General features: G+C 39.4%; 1 protein-coding gene across 1 annotated transcript in view; it reads left to right on the top strand.

The window, feature by feature from the left end:
• ptn (pleiotrophin) overlaps window positions 1-17,637 on the top strand; it is a 429,887-nt gene that overhangs the window by 310,209 nt on the left and 102,041 nt on the right. Inside the window, exon 4 of the mRNA XM_028808352.2 lies at window positions 13,414-13,575. Within this exon, the coding sequence (XP_028664185.2) occupies window positions 13,414-13,575 (162 nt within the window). The remainder of the gene's footprint in view (window positions 1-13,413; window positions 13,576-17,637) is intronic.

Consider the following 17,637-nt stretch of genomic DNA (forward strand, 5'->3'; position numbering starts at 1 on the left):
AGCATAGTGAGCGCCAGCGATCAAACGAGGAGCAAGTTCGAATCTTAATGGATAATGTCCTTCTTGCCATCAGGATGAACGCTTCGATGCTGTCGGTGCAAATGATTCACAATCGTATGGGAAAATATGTTCCTGTACCAGACAGTTGGTGAAGTAAGAACTACGTCTTTGAGTTTGTTGAAGCAATCAACGAAGTGGTTGCAAACAACATATTTATAGAACTTCAATCTGCATCGTTCCACATGCTCATCATTGATGAAAGTACTGACATAACAGTACACAAAATGCTAATCATCTACTTTAAATATCATCCAACAAATTCGTGTGATTACAAAACCGTTTTTGGTGGGATCATTCAGCTAACAGCATGTGATGCTTCAGCCCTTGAGGCAGCAATAAGACAATACTACACTGATCATCAACTCGATATGAACTGCATGGTTATGATAGATAGATAGATAGATAGATAGATAGATAGATAGATAGATAGATAGATAGATAGATAGATAGATAGATAGATAGATAGATAGATAGATAGATAGATAGATAGATAGATAGATAGATAGATAGATAGATAGATAGATAGATAGATAGATACTGTATTAATCCCAAGGGGAAATTCACAACTGATACACAATTCACAATTGATAACGTCAGTTGGGGCACCAGTTATGTTAGGCCGTCGGAAGGGATTGGCCGCTTTACTCAAGGCAACAGTTCCTCATCTTTCTGAACAGCAATGTGTTGCTCACCGAGAAGACTTGGCACTTACTGATTCTTGGAAGGGTGTTAGTTTGTTTACAAATATTGAGATTCTGTTGCGTACTGTTTATACTTTATTTAGTCGATCTTCAGTTAAAAAAGGTGCACTTGAACAATTGGCAAATGTAAATGATATGGATGTAATTTCTTTTCGACCAATTCATGAAGTTCGTTGGTTGTCACGTCACTTTGCTGTCAATGCTTCTGTTAAAAATTTTGATGTTTTAGCTGCATACTTTGAAGAACAAGTGCAAGATTGCAATGATCCTGTTTGTAATTATGTTTTGAAATCATTACAAGATCCACTGTATCAGATTGCTCTGTATACAGCAAATGATGTTTTAAATGAATTAACTAATTTATCCATGTTATTACAACGAAGTAATTTATCACCAATTGAAGCACATCAATTTTTCTTTTCTAAAATCTGTAAATTGGAAGCACAATATCTGGGTGAAAAAGTTTACTAGAATGAAAAAGCCAAGCAAATTTTGAGTGAAAATGAAGGCATTGACACAAGACAAATCACACAGTTCATACGATCAGTCTGTGATCACTTAAATGTAAGATTTCCAGCAGATGAACTACAATTTTGATCAGCTTTTGATCCCACAGGTTTGAAAAACTGTGCATTTGATTTTGGTGTCAAAGAGATAAAAGAACTATGCGTAAAGTATAAAGATTTGTTACATACAACAAATGATGAGTTGATTATTACTCAATACAATGACTTCAAATTTCAGATCAGAGAGAAACTGAAATCTGGTACCATAAATTCACTACCTGAAATCGCAGGAGTAACTTTAAATGATGAACAATTTAGCTCACTCGCAATGTTAATCGATATTTGCTGTACTTTTCAAGCATCCAGTGCTGATTGTGAACGAGGTTTTAGCCTCATGAATAGTGTTAAAGTGAAAACACGAAACAGGCTTGACATTACTCATTTGGATCATCTTATGCAAATAAAATTATATTTAAATGCTGGAAAGACTGTGGATTTGCACAAAACATATAACGTGTGGAAGGAATGTAAAATTAGACATGAAAAGTTATAATAACCACCTTGTTAATTTTATCAAGTCAGATTTTTAACTGTATCATATATAAAATTGTTGTGTTTTATTGTGTTTCAATACTTTAAGAACATGGTTGATATTGTATTATCCTTATGTTAATAACAGTGTGATTATTGGTAGTGCCACTGCCACTTAGTTGACTTACATTGCGTTAGTTATTATACTACATGACTTGTCGTCGTAGTATAATACTCAAGTCAGTTATACTAATAGCTTATTGGCTACATGTATTTTGTTTGTATTTATGTTTCTCTATAACTGGGCGGTAAATGAATAAAGTTTCATACATATTATATTAATTTATCACAATACAGGCCTTCATCACATATTTAAATTGCAAGCCTAAAAATACATATTACCTTGCACAAGTCGTTTCAGAGCACCAGCCACACAAAATATATTTTGCACACATGCCCTTGTTCCTTACAGGGAACATTGCATCCAAATCAAAACTTTCTCTGCTCCCACTGTGAGCTGGCATGTAATTCCCCAGTTTAGTGTTTCTCTGGCCAAACAGTTTTGTGGCTGAGGGTGCCCTAATTTTGCTATGTGGAGATCAGGCCAGAACTCCTAACAGCCCCATGTTTTCCTGCATTACTTAAGCCCTCAGCTGCCTGTACAGAGCTGGGCTTCACAGATATTTAGGTGATGGAACATGATACTGGTGAAAAGTAATTATTCAAAAATCACTTTTTCGCATTTAAACAAAAAAAATCTAAAGTTTTCTGATTACACAACTTAAAAAAGTGTAAAGAGTGCATCCTTCATGATATCAATTGAAATGCTATGTTGATGGATCAAGAGAATGTGCATCATTCTAAGTCTTCATTTAACAACAAATGGCAGACCAGAGACTGTAGAATATGCAACAGCACACTTACTAGGAGGCTTTAGGTGCTGGTCCATTAACTCAGGCTACTATGAATGCCCAACAGGCAGCACACAAGATGGTGTATCATTAGACCCACGCTTCACACAGCCCTAGTGAATGAGATGAGTGCTTTTGACCTTTGGAGGGAATGTTTGCATGCTGTTACTCCCAATGCTATGCCATTGTCCAGTAAACAAACACTGGAGATCAAATATTTCTTCCCCAGGAATAGGTCTGTTCTCTGAGGCAGTGAATAACTTTTTGTGCGTTGTTTCTATTGGCTTTGTCTTGACAGGTCTGCATATTAGTCATCTGGTAGCATTAAAGAGTAGCACATTCCAACAATCATAGCATTTTTGAAATTTAAGTTAATTAGTTGATTGTTTATGGTGTAACTGAGTTAAATGATGGAAAATGTTTTGTGTAAAATCCCAGTTTCCTTATTTCTTAGCATGTTTTCATCTGTATAACTTAAGATGCTGGTAGCTCTTACTAACTTTCTGCTAAATACAAATGCTCAATACCTATTTTCTAATTTGAAATTTCAATTAAGTTTAGTAAAGCTCACACTTAAATATGCTATATCATTTTAATTCTTAACAATCCAATCATGGTACTAGCCATGTTGATAATTGCATAAAGCATCATGGAATGAAATAATAGACCTGAAAAGTTTTGGAGCAGTGCATAAACATGATGTTTAATTTTACTTTGGGGTGTCAGTGCCACTTAGACAAAATAAATTCACTATCATTCCCTTTTATAGTATAAAGTTACCCTCAATTGCAGTCAAGCATACATTTTACTACAAATTTCAGTTGCCTAAAACAAAAAAACTGTCAGCCATTTTTTGTCACTAAGTGACTGATGTATAGCATATTTCCACTTCATATTATCTATAACAACAAAAGTCAGCTTGCAGACAACAGTACCTCTCAGCAAAAGAACACATCTAGCATTGAGCAACTTTAACATTATTCTTATACTACAAAAGAAGATGTACATTAAAAATAGCTGAAATTAAATGCGACTTCACCTTAGGAATATGATACAATAGCACAAACTACAGACCAAAATGCAGAAATAGATTATATCTCTCACTAAATACAGAACTATCACATATGAGCATACAAATTTGTTCAGAGTCCTGGAGACTTCAGCCAAAAAGCTGCCTACCCCCTACTGGCCATTCCACAGCCGAGTCAGTGCTGGGATGGCCAATCTGATGAAGGACCCCTCTACCCAATGATTCCAGTGTTCCTTTATCAGAGATGATTCTCCCATAGGCAGGCAAGCAACCTGGCAGTAGAGCAGTGGCACCAAGTACCACATGTGAGTGCTGAGAAGAGAAACAGAATACGAGCATTAGTAACAAACTATAAATATCATATTACTGATGTTTTACTGCCAATGATTACCAGAAGTGATACAGTGTTCACAGCTAATCAGCAGCTAAACTGTTAAACTGATGTAGTGAGTCTTCAGCCAGGATTTGGTGTATGGGTGTATAATTAAGTGTATGTGGGTCCAGGATCTGATTTTTTTAAGTAATGGTTTGATGATTGACACTTTTAATGCATCAGGTACTGTGCCATACAATAATAAGCTATTGGTAATACTAAGAATAGGCACTGCAAGAATATCCATTGCACCAGTTTTGTTGGCACTGGATCCATGGAATGAATAGCAGGTTTAATTTTAGAAATTAAGGTTAAGAGTTCCTGCTGTGTTACAGGATTGACATTTCTAAAGTGTTGAATACAAGGCTAGACAGGGTTTACCAAGTTGGATTGATGTTTTGCACTGTGGTCCTGAGATTTGGAATCTTTTATTGTTGATTTTCTCATTAAAGAAGATCATAAAGTCTACACTGCTAATGTCTCTTGGTATTTTGCACTATAGTTCTGAATTCCCATTTGTTAAATTAGCCACTGTCCTAAACAGTACACAAAGATTATTAGGATTATTATTATTGTTATCTATTATTTTAGAATAGTTGTCTGAGCGAGCTTTACAGAAATTTTCTTTTATATTTTAACACTCTCTGTCCATGCAATTCATAAGACCTGGGGCCTCATGCATAACGCCGTGCGTAGAATTTGCACTATAACATGACGTAAGCACAAAAAAATCCAGATGCAGGAATCTGTGCGTACACAAACTTCCACATTCTTCCGCTACATAAATCCCGATCAGCGTGAAAAGTAACGCTCGTGTACGCGCCTGCTGTCCCGCCCCAACTCCTCCCAGAATTACGCCTCTTTGAATATGCAAAGCAATATAAATAGCCCTTAAGCTCAGTGTTCTGTGAAAAGACAATGGCAAAAGTATGAGGAAAAATAGAAGAATTTCAGCGAATACCAAGTGGAGGCAAAGAAAAACGTACTATTTGTCGGTTTAAACAGTGATATAAACTACAAAAGAAAGCTAATCGACTGACATAGCGTGTCGGAGAAACTCGAAAGCTCAAGTTCACAAAGTTGCACAGTGCCTGAAATAAAAATGAAGTTGTCAGATATCAAAGTCGCTGTGCAAAGGCGAGACGTAGCCCACCATCTGAGTGTCACATGAAAGCTTATTAGGGTACAGAGAAAAAAAAGGCACACAGTGAGGAAAAAGCACGAAATGTCAACTTCAATCTCGAAATTTCCATTTTAATTACATAGTTTATTTTGTCATTAAAGAAGAACATCATAAATTTCATCTTTAAATCGTTTAATTAACCGGTTTCTCAAATCACATCGTAATTAAAGTAGCAAGTTAAATGCTTTATTTTGTATGTGTTCTTCAATGTGCTCTATGTGTGTGAATCACTACGTGCTTCTTAAACCGGCTTTCTCTTCCTCCGACAGGACACAGAATCCATTATATTCATGATAGTACAGCTCTCTGAATAACTAAAATACTGAGATGTATACGTGATATAATTTTCATGATGATAGGAGTTAAAGCATGTTATTAAACATGGGAACATGGTGGCGCAGTGATTGTGCGTGACCTTCGATGAAATAATTTATTGCAGCAGTACTCAGGGGCGGCTCGTGGCGGCCCTGGGCAGAGAAAGAATCGGTGGCCCCTTCGCCCGCCAATGTCAATATGGTATCTTATGCATGGCGGATGGCCACGTCCGTTGCGGACACTGAATAGCCGCCTCGTGCTCATGACACAAGCGTTTAACTTTTGCCAAAATTTGCCGCTGCGTTTTTAGCTGTGTTGTTATTTTCTCTTTCTGTTTTATATTCAATATATATTGGCGTGGCGGCCCCTGGGATTTGGCAGCCCTGTACAGGTGCACAGTCTACACATACCTAAGGCCACCCCTGCAGTACTGTCTCTTTCAAACGTACTAACCTCCAATTCCTGTCCTTCCTTTTCTTTCACCAAGTAACCGATCACCACACAATCAGCTCTGTAATAGACGTTAAGCCATCTGTAAGCTTATAACGCCGATTCTTCAAAACTTTTAAGAAACATTGAAATATCTTCGTAGTACATGTTTAATTATTCTATCGTTCTCGCCTGTCCCAGTGAAGCATACAGTGCTTTTATCTGTATAATATAATAAACATATTTTGCTGCATTCTATCTTAAAAATGATATCGTCATCATATGTAAATACGCGCTTTATAAAGTGGCTCAGGTTGTGCAATATTATAACTGTAGTGCAAGTTTACAGTGAGGTGATTGTACTTATAAGTCCAAACAGTTCTACAAGGAGCAGTTGATGGATTGATTGAGTGTGTTTAGAGCTCTTGGGATGAAACTCTTTCTGAACCGCGAGGTTTGTACAGGAAAGGTTTGAAGCATTTGCTGTGTGAGAAGCAGTTCAAATAGGAAGCATGGCTGAGGCAGCGTGTGCTTGATGCTGTATACCGATAATTCTCTTTCCGATCAACTGCTCCAAGTGGTGCAGTGCGAGTAATATGGAAAAAGATGATCTGCTGTGGCAACTCCTAACGGGAGCAGCTGAAAGAAGAAGAAGGTGCAGTAAGAGTAACAACATTAAAGCAGTTATGGTATTTGGAATAGTTTGACCATTCCGTGGACCATTATATTGTTACTGGTTAAACAATATGCGGTTAATTTCAGTGTACAGTATTTATAAAGCCGCATCAAGGACATGGATCTGAAAAAGAATGATAAACCACACAGGAACTGTAGCACTGCTTTGACGCGGTGTGCCACCAGTCTGCAAAACCGAGCGGAGAACTTGCGTACTACAGGGTATGAGGTACCGTGGAAATGTGCGTGACTTTACGCCAAGTTTAGGTTTTATACATCGCGATTTGAACGTGGAAATGTTCTTACGCAACATTTCTGTGCGTACGCACCATTTATACATGAGGCCCCTGGAGCTTTATTGTTCTCCATCTACACTCTAGTTTTCAACACCTTATTTAAGAGTTTGAGTGTGCTCATTAAACCAGGGTGAGTTTCTATGTGCTTAGATCGCTTTTATTTTAAGGGAAACCACTGCGTCTAAAGCATCTCTCATGGTCATATTATAATTTGATGTTAGCTGATCTTAATTATTTTCCATGATTACACTTGACTTATTCAAAATATCTGTAAATTGTGAAGCAGAATTACAATCTAGTCATTATGTCTTTGTTTTAATCTGTGAATGTATTGTTAAGAGCAGAACCAAATCAGATATGCTAACCTAGAGACTAATCTTTTTTTTTGTTCTTTATTTCACCTTATACAATTTCTTGCATTAGGAATTTGTTAGTTTTTGCATACCCCTTGGGGCCAGAGTGCAGGGTCAGCCATTGTACAGCACCCCTGGAGCAATTGAAGGTCAAGGCCCAGCAGAGTAGGATCTCTTTTGGCAGTGACGGGGATTCGAACCGGCAACCTTTGGGATACCAGCACAGATCCTTAGCCTCAGAGCCACCACTACGTCCTAATCTTTGTTTCCTATATACAGGTGTTGTAGGCATCACTATATGCATGCAAAAATGCAAGAATAGTTAATATGCAAAAGTTGACTGTGACTGTGATTGCATTGATGTGTAGAAATGAATTGCCACCAATCAATACTTTATTAGTAATTAGGAAAGTGCCAAATATTGGCTATTTATGCTGAATCAGCAACAAGAGGTTAATCAAATGTGTGATACTTGGCAATATCAAAAGAACTTTTCTGTTGTGGCCATCCATATTGTGCCTGGCTAAATGAATTTATTACTGATTAGTGCAACACTCATATCCACAAACCTGTCTACATAGCCCAAGACCTTTTAGCTGTAATGTTAAAGAGAAGTTGGGCACCCATTGCTTGTGATAACTCCCAAATAAAGAAAGAGTGCAAGAAAGACACTAATACAAGTATCTGACACATCTTACAGGTTATCAGACCAAATAAGTCAACACTGCAAACATCATCTTCAACTACTCAGCCATCACTGCTCCAAAAATTTGTTCAGACCGATTTCTGCCCCAGTTATAGCACCAGATGTCATTCCTTCATTCATATTCTTATTCTTCCAGTGCTTTCTTCTTTCATTTATACCCCTCTCAACTCCCAATAAGGGATGGAACAGTTACTGTGGTTTAATAATATACTGCGGTGAAATTATATCCATATTTATAGTTAAACTGAAACTTGTGTGAGTTTGCTTGTTGCTTGCAAGACACTCAATTACTTCAAAAAGAGAAAAGAAGCTGCTAAAAAATCTAATATAAAACTACAAAGTGTAAAGTGTGTATCAAATATAAATCCGTAACATTTCTGGTTTTCCAGAGAGGCTGTATTCATACAATCAGACCATCCCAAATGTATTAGTTAATCACTGGAGATTTACAAAAACACTCTCAATGAAATGAGTGAGATAGATAGATAGATAGATAGATAGATAGATAGATAGATAGATAGATAGATAGATAGATAGATAGATAGATAGATAGATAGATAGATAGATAGATAGATAGATAGATAGATAGATAGATAGATAGATAGATAGATAGATACAATAACTTTGTATAATGTTAACGTTTACTCCCCCGAGTGGAATTGAAGAGTCACATAGTGTGGGGGAGGAACGATCTCCTCAATCTGTCAGTGGAGCAGGAAAGTGACAGCAGTCTGTCGCTGAAGCTGCTCCTCTGTCTGGAGATGATACTGTTTAGTGGATGCAGTGGATTCTCCATGATTGACAGGAACCTGCTCAGCGCCCTTCGCTCTGCCCGGATGTCAAACTGTCCAGCTCCATGCCTACAATAGAGCCTGCCTTCCTCACCAGTTTGTCCAGGCGTGAGGCGTCCCTCTTCTTCATGCTGCCTCCTCAGCACACTACCGCGTAGAAGAGGGTGCTCGTCACAACTGTCTGATAGAACATCTGCAGCATCTTATTGCAGATGTTGAAGGATGCCAGCCTTCAAAGGAAGTATAGTCAGCTCTGTCCTCTCTTGCACAGAGCATCAGTATTGGCAGTCCAGTTCAATTTATCATCCAGCTGCACTCCCAGGTATTTATAGGTCTGCACCCTCTGCAAACAGTCACCTCTGATGATCACGGGGTCCATGAGGGGCCTGGTCCTCCTAAAATCCACCACCAGCTCCTTGGTTTTGCTGGTGTTCAGTTGTAGGTGGTTTCAGTCGCACCATTTAACAAAGTCCTTGATTTGGTTCCTATACTCCTCTTCCTGCCCACTCCTGATGCAGCACTTTTGCATGTGGCAGGACTCCGAGTTATATTGGAAGTCCGATGTATATAGGCTGAAAGGACCGGAAAAAGTACAGTCCACTGCGGCACTCCTGTGTTGCTGACCACAATGTCAGACCTGCATTCCCCAAGATGCACATACTGAGGTCTGTCTGTAAGATAGTCCAAGATCCATGCCAACAGGGTTAAAATCTTCTCCCATCTCTGTCAGCTTGTCCCTAAGGAGCACAGGTTGGATGGTGTTGAAGGCGCTAGAGAAGTCTAGAAACATAATTCTTACAGCACCACTGCCTCTGTCCAAGTGGGAGAGGGATTGGTGTAGCATATAGATGATGGCATCCTCCGCTCCCACCTTCTCCTGGTATGCGTACTGCAGAGGGTTGAGGGCGTGGCAGACCTGTGGCCTCAGGTGGTGAAGCAGCAGCTGCTCCGTGGTCTTCATCACATGTGACGTTAGAGCGACAGGCCGGAAGTCATTCAGCTCACTAGGATGTGATACCTTTGGGCTTGGGATGTGACTGGGACCTTTGGGAATGATGCAAGATGTTTTCCAAAGCCTCGGGACTCTCCCCTGTTCCAGGCTCAGGTTGAAGATGCGCTGTAGAGGACTCCCCATCTCCAACGCACAGGCCTTCAGCAGTCGTGGCGATACTCCATCTGGACCCACTGCTTTGCTGGCACGAAGTCTCCTCAGCTCTCTGCTTACCTGGGCTGCTGTAATTGTGGGTGGGGGGAAACTCTCTCCTATGCTGGTATCAGCAGAAAGATGGATGGAGGATGCAGTACTCCGAGGTGAGAGTGGGTTAGGGTGGTCAAACCTGTTAAAGAAGTTGTTCATCTGGTTTGCTCTCTCCACGTCTCTCTCGATGGTGGCACCCCGCATCGAGCTGCAGCCAGTGATGATCTTCATCCCATCCCACACTTCCTTCATGTTGTTATTCTGCAACTTCTGCTCCAGCTTTCTCCTGTACTGCTCCTTTGCCGCCCTGAGCTGGACTCAGAGTTCCTTCTGCATGCGCTTGAACTCATGCTGATCACCACCTTTAAAAGCCCTTTTCTTCTGGTTCAAAAGGCCCTTGATGTCACTTGTAATCCATGGCTTGTTGTTAGCATAGCAGCGTACTGTTCTTACTAGAACTACAATGTCCATACAGAAGTTGATGTAGTCAGTAGTGCAGTCAACAACCTCCTCAATGTTCTCACTATATGATCCCTGCAGGATATCCCAGTCTGTAGTTCCAAAGCAGTCTCTTGGAGCCTGCTCTGCCTCAGGGGACCACTTCCTGAATGAGCATGTAGTTGTAGGTAGCTCCACTCACTCTTGGTTTGTAGTGAAGCTGAAGCAGAACCAGGTTATGATCTGCTTTCCCAAGCGCAGGCAGCGGGGTGGCGCTGTATGCATCTTTAACGTTTGCATACAGTAGGTCAATAGTCCTGTTTCCCCGAGTGTTACAATCCACATACTGGGAGAAGGCAGGTAATGTTTTGTCCAGCGTCACATGGATAAAATCTCCAGAGATTAACACAAGCACCTCAGGGTGCTGCGTTCTTAGTTTAGCAACAGCAGAATGGATGATGTCACTCGCTATCTCCAAGTCCGCCCGAGGAGGGATGTAAACAATAACAACAATGACATGTCCAAACTCTCTGGGCAAGTAATAGGGACGCAGACTTACAGCCAACAGTTCGATGTCCCTGCAGCAAGTGGAGATTTTAACGTTTACATGCCCAGAGTTGCACCACCTTGTACTCACATAGTGAGCGAGTCCTCCTCCTTTCCGCTTCCCGCAGGTATTTGCGTCTCTGTCCGCTCTAACTGTCCTAAACCCGGGTAGCTCCATGTTAGCATCTGGGATGTTAGTTGTTAGCCACGTTTCACAAAAACACAACAAACTGCATTCTCTGTAAGTCCTGACATTTTTCTCCAGCGCAGCCAGTTCATCGATCTTATTTGGTAGTGATTTGCATAGACAATAGTTTTGAAACAACCATTAAATGTAAATGTATTGTGTTAATTTTATATGCATAATTATTAGCTGGACATGCAGAAGTGAGTACAGGTTTTTTCTCGGTCTACAAGTCTCATACTTTTTAGATATCTTTAATTTTTCATCTGTCTAAGTAGAACAGGATCCACTGATGTGGTGGAAGAGGATATACATCAGAGCAACCTCACCTTGCCAAGCATGCCAGGAAGCTTTTATGCATTCCAATAACCGGTGTACAATAAGAGAGATTGTTCAGTGCCAATGGGCACATTGTCTCCCAGCACAAGCCACACATTAAACCAGGCAAAGTAAATATGTTGACTTTTTACATTTCAATTTACAATAAAGGAAACTGTATACATATAGGAGATAATGACTGGAAGCACTTTTATTTCTTTATGAAGAGATGTAAATCCCTGCTGCTCTTTTGATTTGTTTATTTTTGTGATCTTTTAATGGGGTTAGAGGTTGTATATATGTTGTGGTTACTCCAAACTGGACAAAAATGCTGTTCATGTATTTGTGGTTTATGTCGAATTACAGCATCTGATATTAAAACATCAGGTTTAAAGCATCTAAGACAGTGAACTTTTGTTTTTTAAATGACAACAGTTTAGTGTTCTTTTTCAATATAAAATGCGGCCAAGTAATTTCAATGTGCATCAGTGTTTTTTTGTAAAAGCACATTTTAAAAATGCTGTGCTAATACTGAAAAAACTGATAATTTTGGTCATTATAATATTGTTGTGAAATTTTAATATCATCCCTTCCCTACTATCAAACCATTATTCAATCTGTGGAGAAAATAAGACTGAACACTGGGTTTTAAAAGCTCTTAAAAGGGATAGTACCCTGTGTCTAGCCATCTTAAAAAATGCTGCATCTTTTAATTACTTGGCATTCAGTATGATTAATATAGTTTGACTTTAAAATAATACCTTCATTTGTGGCAATAATACTTCAGTTGAACAAGCAAAACACCAATTAATTGAAGTTAATTTATTTCAATTAAAATGAACCTTATTTGTTAGAAAAGTTAAGTAGAATTATTGTTAATTGCATTACTATATAAATTCAGGTTGAAACAGGTACTTTTCACATAGAATTACTTAAAATGTAATAGTTGAAATTTGTTTTGCATGTAACCATAGAATATATATTGTAATAAAAACATTTAAAAAAGAATTAGTAATATTTTGTAACATTTTGTATTGTTTATTAAAACTATATACATAGCTCAAAAATAAATATTTGCAGTCTTTATGTTCCCATTGGGAATAAGCTGAAAATGTTTAATGCTTATATTCATAAGAAAAAATAAATGTTTAATGTTTAATATAGTATTTTGTATGCATTTGACATATTTTTTTTTAACATTTTATAAAAAAACCTTTACATTTGCAGAACTGGGTCAAGTGTATTTTTTCAAGTGTTTAAAAGCATATTATAACTTTTGTTGCAGCCTTTTGTGGTTATAGTGTGAAGAAAATGAAATTTTTTAATTTCATTGTTTAATAATGCTATTTTTTTTCTAAAAGTTACATGAATATATCCAAGTTTCCATGGTTCTGTTAAAGGAAGATATATATAATATATGTATTTGGGTCGTGTCAAAAGTGACATTGAAAACCCATAATGGCACTGCCAATTCATCATTTATTGTTGGCAGCCACAGAATAGATACTACATGGCAAATGTCCAAATACAGAGAAGTTTGTGAGGATCCTAATTATACTGATTTTATATGCAATAAAAGGTATATGCTTTTTTCCTATTGTGAATTACCTCTTTCAGCCAGTTTTATCCTGGATTACACCTTGTGTCTTTAGTTGACAAGAAGAGCAGACAGTAAAAATAGAAATTTGAATTGAAATGCTCTTATTTCTTATTACAATGGCAGTTAATTTTGTTTTGCAATATTGTTAACAGTGATTTGTTAGCTTAAATAAAAGTGTCATGATACAAACTTTTGGTAACAGCAAAAGAAAAAAAATCCTAAAATCTGAATGGTTAATATATATATATATAATTTTTTTTCAAAAACAGGAGAATGCAAGTATGATTTCCAGTCCTGGGGAGATTGTGATATGACTACAGGGAAGAAGAATCGAACTGGAACTTTAAAGAGAGCCCTAATGGACGCCACCTGTCCTGAGAGTGTCAGTGTCACTAAGTCCTGTGGTAAAATCTCCAAGGCAAAATCTCAAGGTCAGTAAACAAGTGTAGTGAAATAGTTGTTAATTTACTAAAAGAAAAGATCCATAGAGAGTTAAAGTGACAGTTATATTTTATTGCATTGTTGTTAAATGTTTTTTATACAAAGAAAATTAAAACATTCTCTGTGACATAAGAAAATAGAAACTATTGAAATTGTCAGAAAAATAAAATGAAACGTAGAGATGTCAAGCAATTAAAGGAACTACTCTGTGCATCTTTCTCCATGAGGTTTCCTTTTGCAGACATGCTCACATTGCTTGTGCATTAGCGGTGGGAGGAAAAGTAACAGTGATACCGTTTTGCCAATATTAGCAGCTAAGCGACTTTGTCTTTGTTCTGAGGTTTCGTTTCTTGATATGCTGGCTCCAGTTGTGTTATTAGTGGCTAAGCGAGTTTTCTGTTTCCTCGGAGGTGGAGCCTTTTCCCTGACTGCACCTCTCACTTCTGGGCCGAACAGACACACACACTTCAACACGTAGACATATATATATATATATATAAGCCACTTTGTGTGTGTGTATATATGTATTGTGATGGACGGCCGATGTTTCGGGCTGGCCGGGATGTCCCTAAACAGAAAGAAGGAGGAGGAGCAGGCTTTTCAGGGCACTGCATCCCCCGGGACGCTACGTGGCAGCTCCCCTGGACGGCAATGGTTCTCTGGATTCCCTCAAAGCATCCTGGGACGTGTAGTCTGTTTCCTCAACCCTGTTGGGTGCCGTGGGTGCAGACAGGGGGAGCTCACAAAAAACCTGGGGAATCCTACTATTATGACAACCCAGAAGTACTTTGGAGTTATGAGGATGGAAGCCTGCAGTACTTCCAGGCTACTTGAAGGATGATGTGGCATTTGGCCCGGAGAAGGAATACTTCTGGGTCATGGACTATTTAAAGGACTGGTGAAAACCCAGCAGAGGAGCCGGAGTTGGATGGTAGAGTAACGGAGCTGCTGGGAGGAGTGGAAGAATGTGATTATTGTTTATTATTATTATTATTTTTATTGGAGAATTGTGGAGTGTGTGGTGCTTTGCGTACTTATTGAAGAAAAATTATTAAAAATTCTTCTTGGTGCTTTTTATAAGTGTGTCTTGGACATCTGTCTGGTGGGTTTAGCGGGGCAACAGTGCCTCGAGCATCCACAGTATGTATGTATGTGTATGTATATATATATATATATATATATATATATATATATATATACAGTGGAACCTCAGGTCACGACCATAATTCGTTCCAAAACTCTGGTCGCAACCCGATTTGGTCGTGACCCAAAGTAATTTCCCCCATAGAATTGTATGTAAATACAATTAATCCGTTCCGGACCGTACAAGCTGTATGTAAATATATATACGCTTGTTCACGCTCTCTCTCTCTTGCTCGTTCGTGCTCTCTCTCTCTCGCTCTCTCTCTCGCTCGTTCACGCTCTCTCTCTCTTGCGCTCTCTCTTGCTCGTGCTCTCTCTCTCTCTCTTGCTCGCTTGCACTATTGCACTCTCTCTCTCGCTCGCTCGCTCGCTGCACAGGGAATGCACAGGGAGAGACTGAACATGTGCGGAAATCATCGGCACGTACGAACTGAAAGGGGAACTGGCTTGTTCGTCACCCGAGTGTGTGGTCATGAACAGGCAAACTTTTTGGTCGTAACTCGATTTGTACATGGTCCGAGACGTTCGTGACCCAGGGTTGCACTGTGTATATATATATATATATATATATATATATAAAATGTATACAGTATATACATATGTGCAGTGAATACACTTGATTTGAGCATTGATACTTTTCATACTCTTTCTCTGTACATTTAGCATTCGTTTACTCAGAGGTTGATGTGCTTTCTGCTTCCTGAGCAGCTCTTCTTTTCTCCTCCCTAGCGGCCTGCTTATTCTCTTCTTTTGTCGGCATCTTTTCACGTTAAAACTGATTAAGTCAGTGTTTGTGTTGCAGTTACTTAGTATGTTTTCTTTAATTTTTCACTTAAGCTGGCACTTAAGTCTTCAATCTGCCTCAAGAATGATTTAAGATATGAAGAGATAGGGGAAGACGGCGAGGGTGGTAGAGATGAGAATGGTGCCCATACGCCTGCACCGCATGGCCACCTTGCTTGCCGCTGCTGAGAGTTGATTCTACAATAAAATAAAATAAAAATGAAAAGAGGAATAGCCTTGGAGGTCAATCATCACCCCGAAAGTGGATAGTAGACATCACATAGTATATGTGTACCAAATTTCAGGTCAATAGGTCAAATGGTTTGCAAGCTACAGGTGATTTAAAATCCTGGACAGACAAATGAACAGCCACAGTAGCGTATTATACAGTATATAAAGATATATGTATATGTATGTGTGTGTTTGTGTATAAACTGCTCAAAAAAATTAAAGGAAAACATTGAAAACACATCAGATCTCAATGGGAAAAAAACCATGCTGGATATCTATACTGATATAAGCCTGGGTAATGTGTTAGGAATGAAAGAATGCCACATCGTTTGATGGAAATGAAAATTATCAACCTACAGAAGGCTGAATTGAAAGACACCACGAGGGGGCCTCTCAACGGTTTCAATTCCTTCATCCTCCAGGAACTGTCTGCATACTCTCGCCACAAGAGGTCAGGCATTGTTGTACACCAGGAGGAACCCAGGACCCACAGCACCAGAATAGGGTCTGACAGTGGGTCCAAGGATTTCTTCCCGATACCTAATGGCAGTTAAGGTGCCATTGTCTAGCCTGTAGAGGTCTGTGTGTCCCTCCATGGATATACCTGCCCAGACCATCACTGACCCACCACCAGACCAGTCATGCTGAATGATGTTACATGCAGCATAACATTCTCCACGGCTTCTCCAGACCCTTTCACATCTGTCACATGTGCTCAGGGTGAACCTGCTCTCAGCTGTGAAAAGCACTGGGCACCAGTGGTGAAACTGCCAATTCTGGTATTCTTTGGCAAATGCCAATCGAGCTTCACGGTGCCAGGCAGTGAGCACAAGGCCCACTAGAAGAAATCGGGCATCTCAGGCCACCCTCATGAAGTTTGTTTTTGATTGTTTGGTCAGAGACATTCACACCAGTGGCCTGCTGGAGGTCATTTTTTAGGGCTCTGGCAGTGCTTATCCTATTCCTCGTCGCCCAAAGGAGCAGATACCGGTCCTGCTGATGGGTTAAGGACCTTCTACGGCCCTGTTAAGCTCTCCTAGATTAACTGCCTGTCTCCTGGAATCTCCTCCATGCCTTTGAGACTGTGCTGGTAGACGCAGCAAACCTTCTGGCAACGACACATATGGATATACCATCCTGGAGTATTTGGACTACCTGTGCAACCTCTGTAGTGTCCAGGTATCACCTCATGCTACCAGTAGTGACACTGCCCATAGCCAAATGCAAAACTAGTGAATGAAAAATGTCAGTGGCTTCCACCTGTTAAACCTGTGTGTGTGTGTGTATATGTGTGTATACATACTATATACAGTATAAATAATGTGTGTGTGTGTGTGCATATATATATATATATATATATATATATATATATATATATATATATATATATGTATGTATGTATGTGTGTGTACGTGTGTGTCTATATACACACACGGATTCATCCAATATCAGGCTTCCGCTAGTGACCGCAATACAGTTTGAACCTACCATAGGTGATCCTTCCAGGTGCTGGAATAGACGACAACATCATCTAAGTAAGGCAGCATTATATGAATTATGAGGACAGAGCACTTTATCCACCAGATGTTGGAAGGTCGCTGGTGCCCCATGTAATCTGATAGGAAGGCCAGTGTCTGCTAGGGATGCTAAACACTATATTTTCCTTCGCAGAGTCCATTAAGGGAACCTGCCAATACCCTTTTGTCATATCCAGTGCAGTCAAAAATTTGACTTGTCCTAGCCACTCAAGTAGGTCGTCCACTCGCTTATGCATCTGTTATGCATCGAATTGGGAGACTTGGTTAAGCCAACAGAAGTTGTTGCAAAACCTCCAACTTCTGTCAAGCTTTCCGACCAATATGGTAGGACTGGACCAGGGACTATAACTTTTCTCT

This window comes from Erpetoichthys calabaricus, chromosome 1 (genome assembly GCF_900747795.2).
Source record: "Erpetoichthys calabaricus chromosome 1, fErpCal1.3, whole genome shotgun sequence".
NCBI classification, from domain to species: domain Eukaryota; kingdom Metazoa; phylum Chordata; class Cladistia; order Polypteriformes; family Polypteridae; genus Erpetoichthys; species Erpetoichthys calabaricus.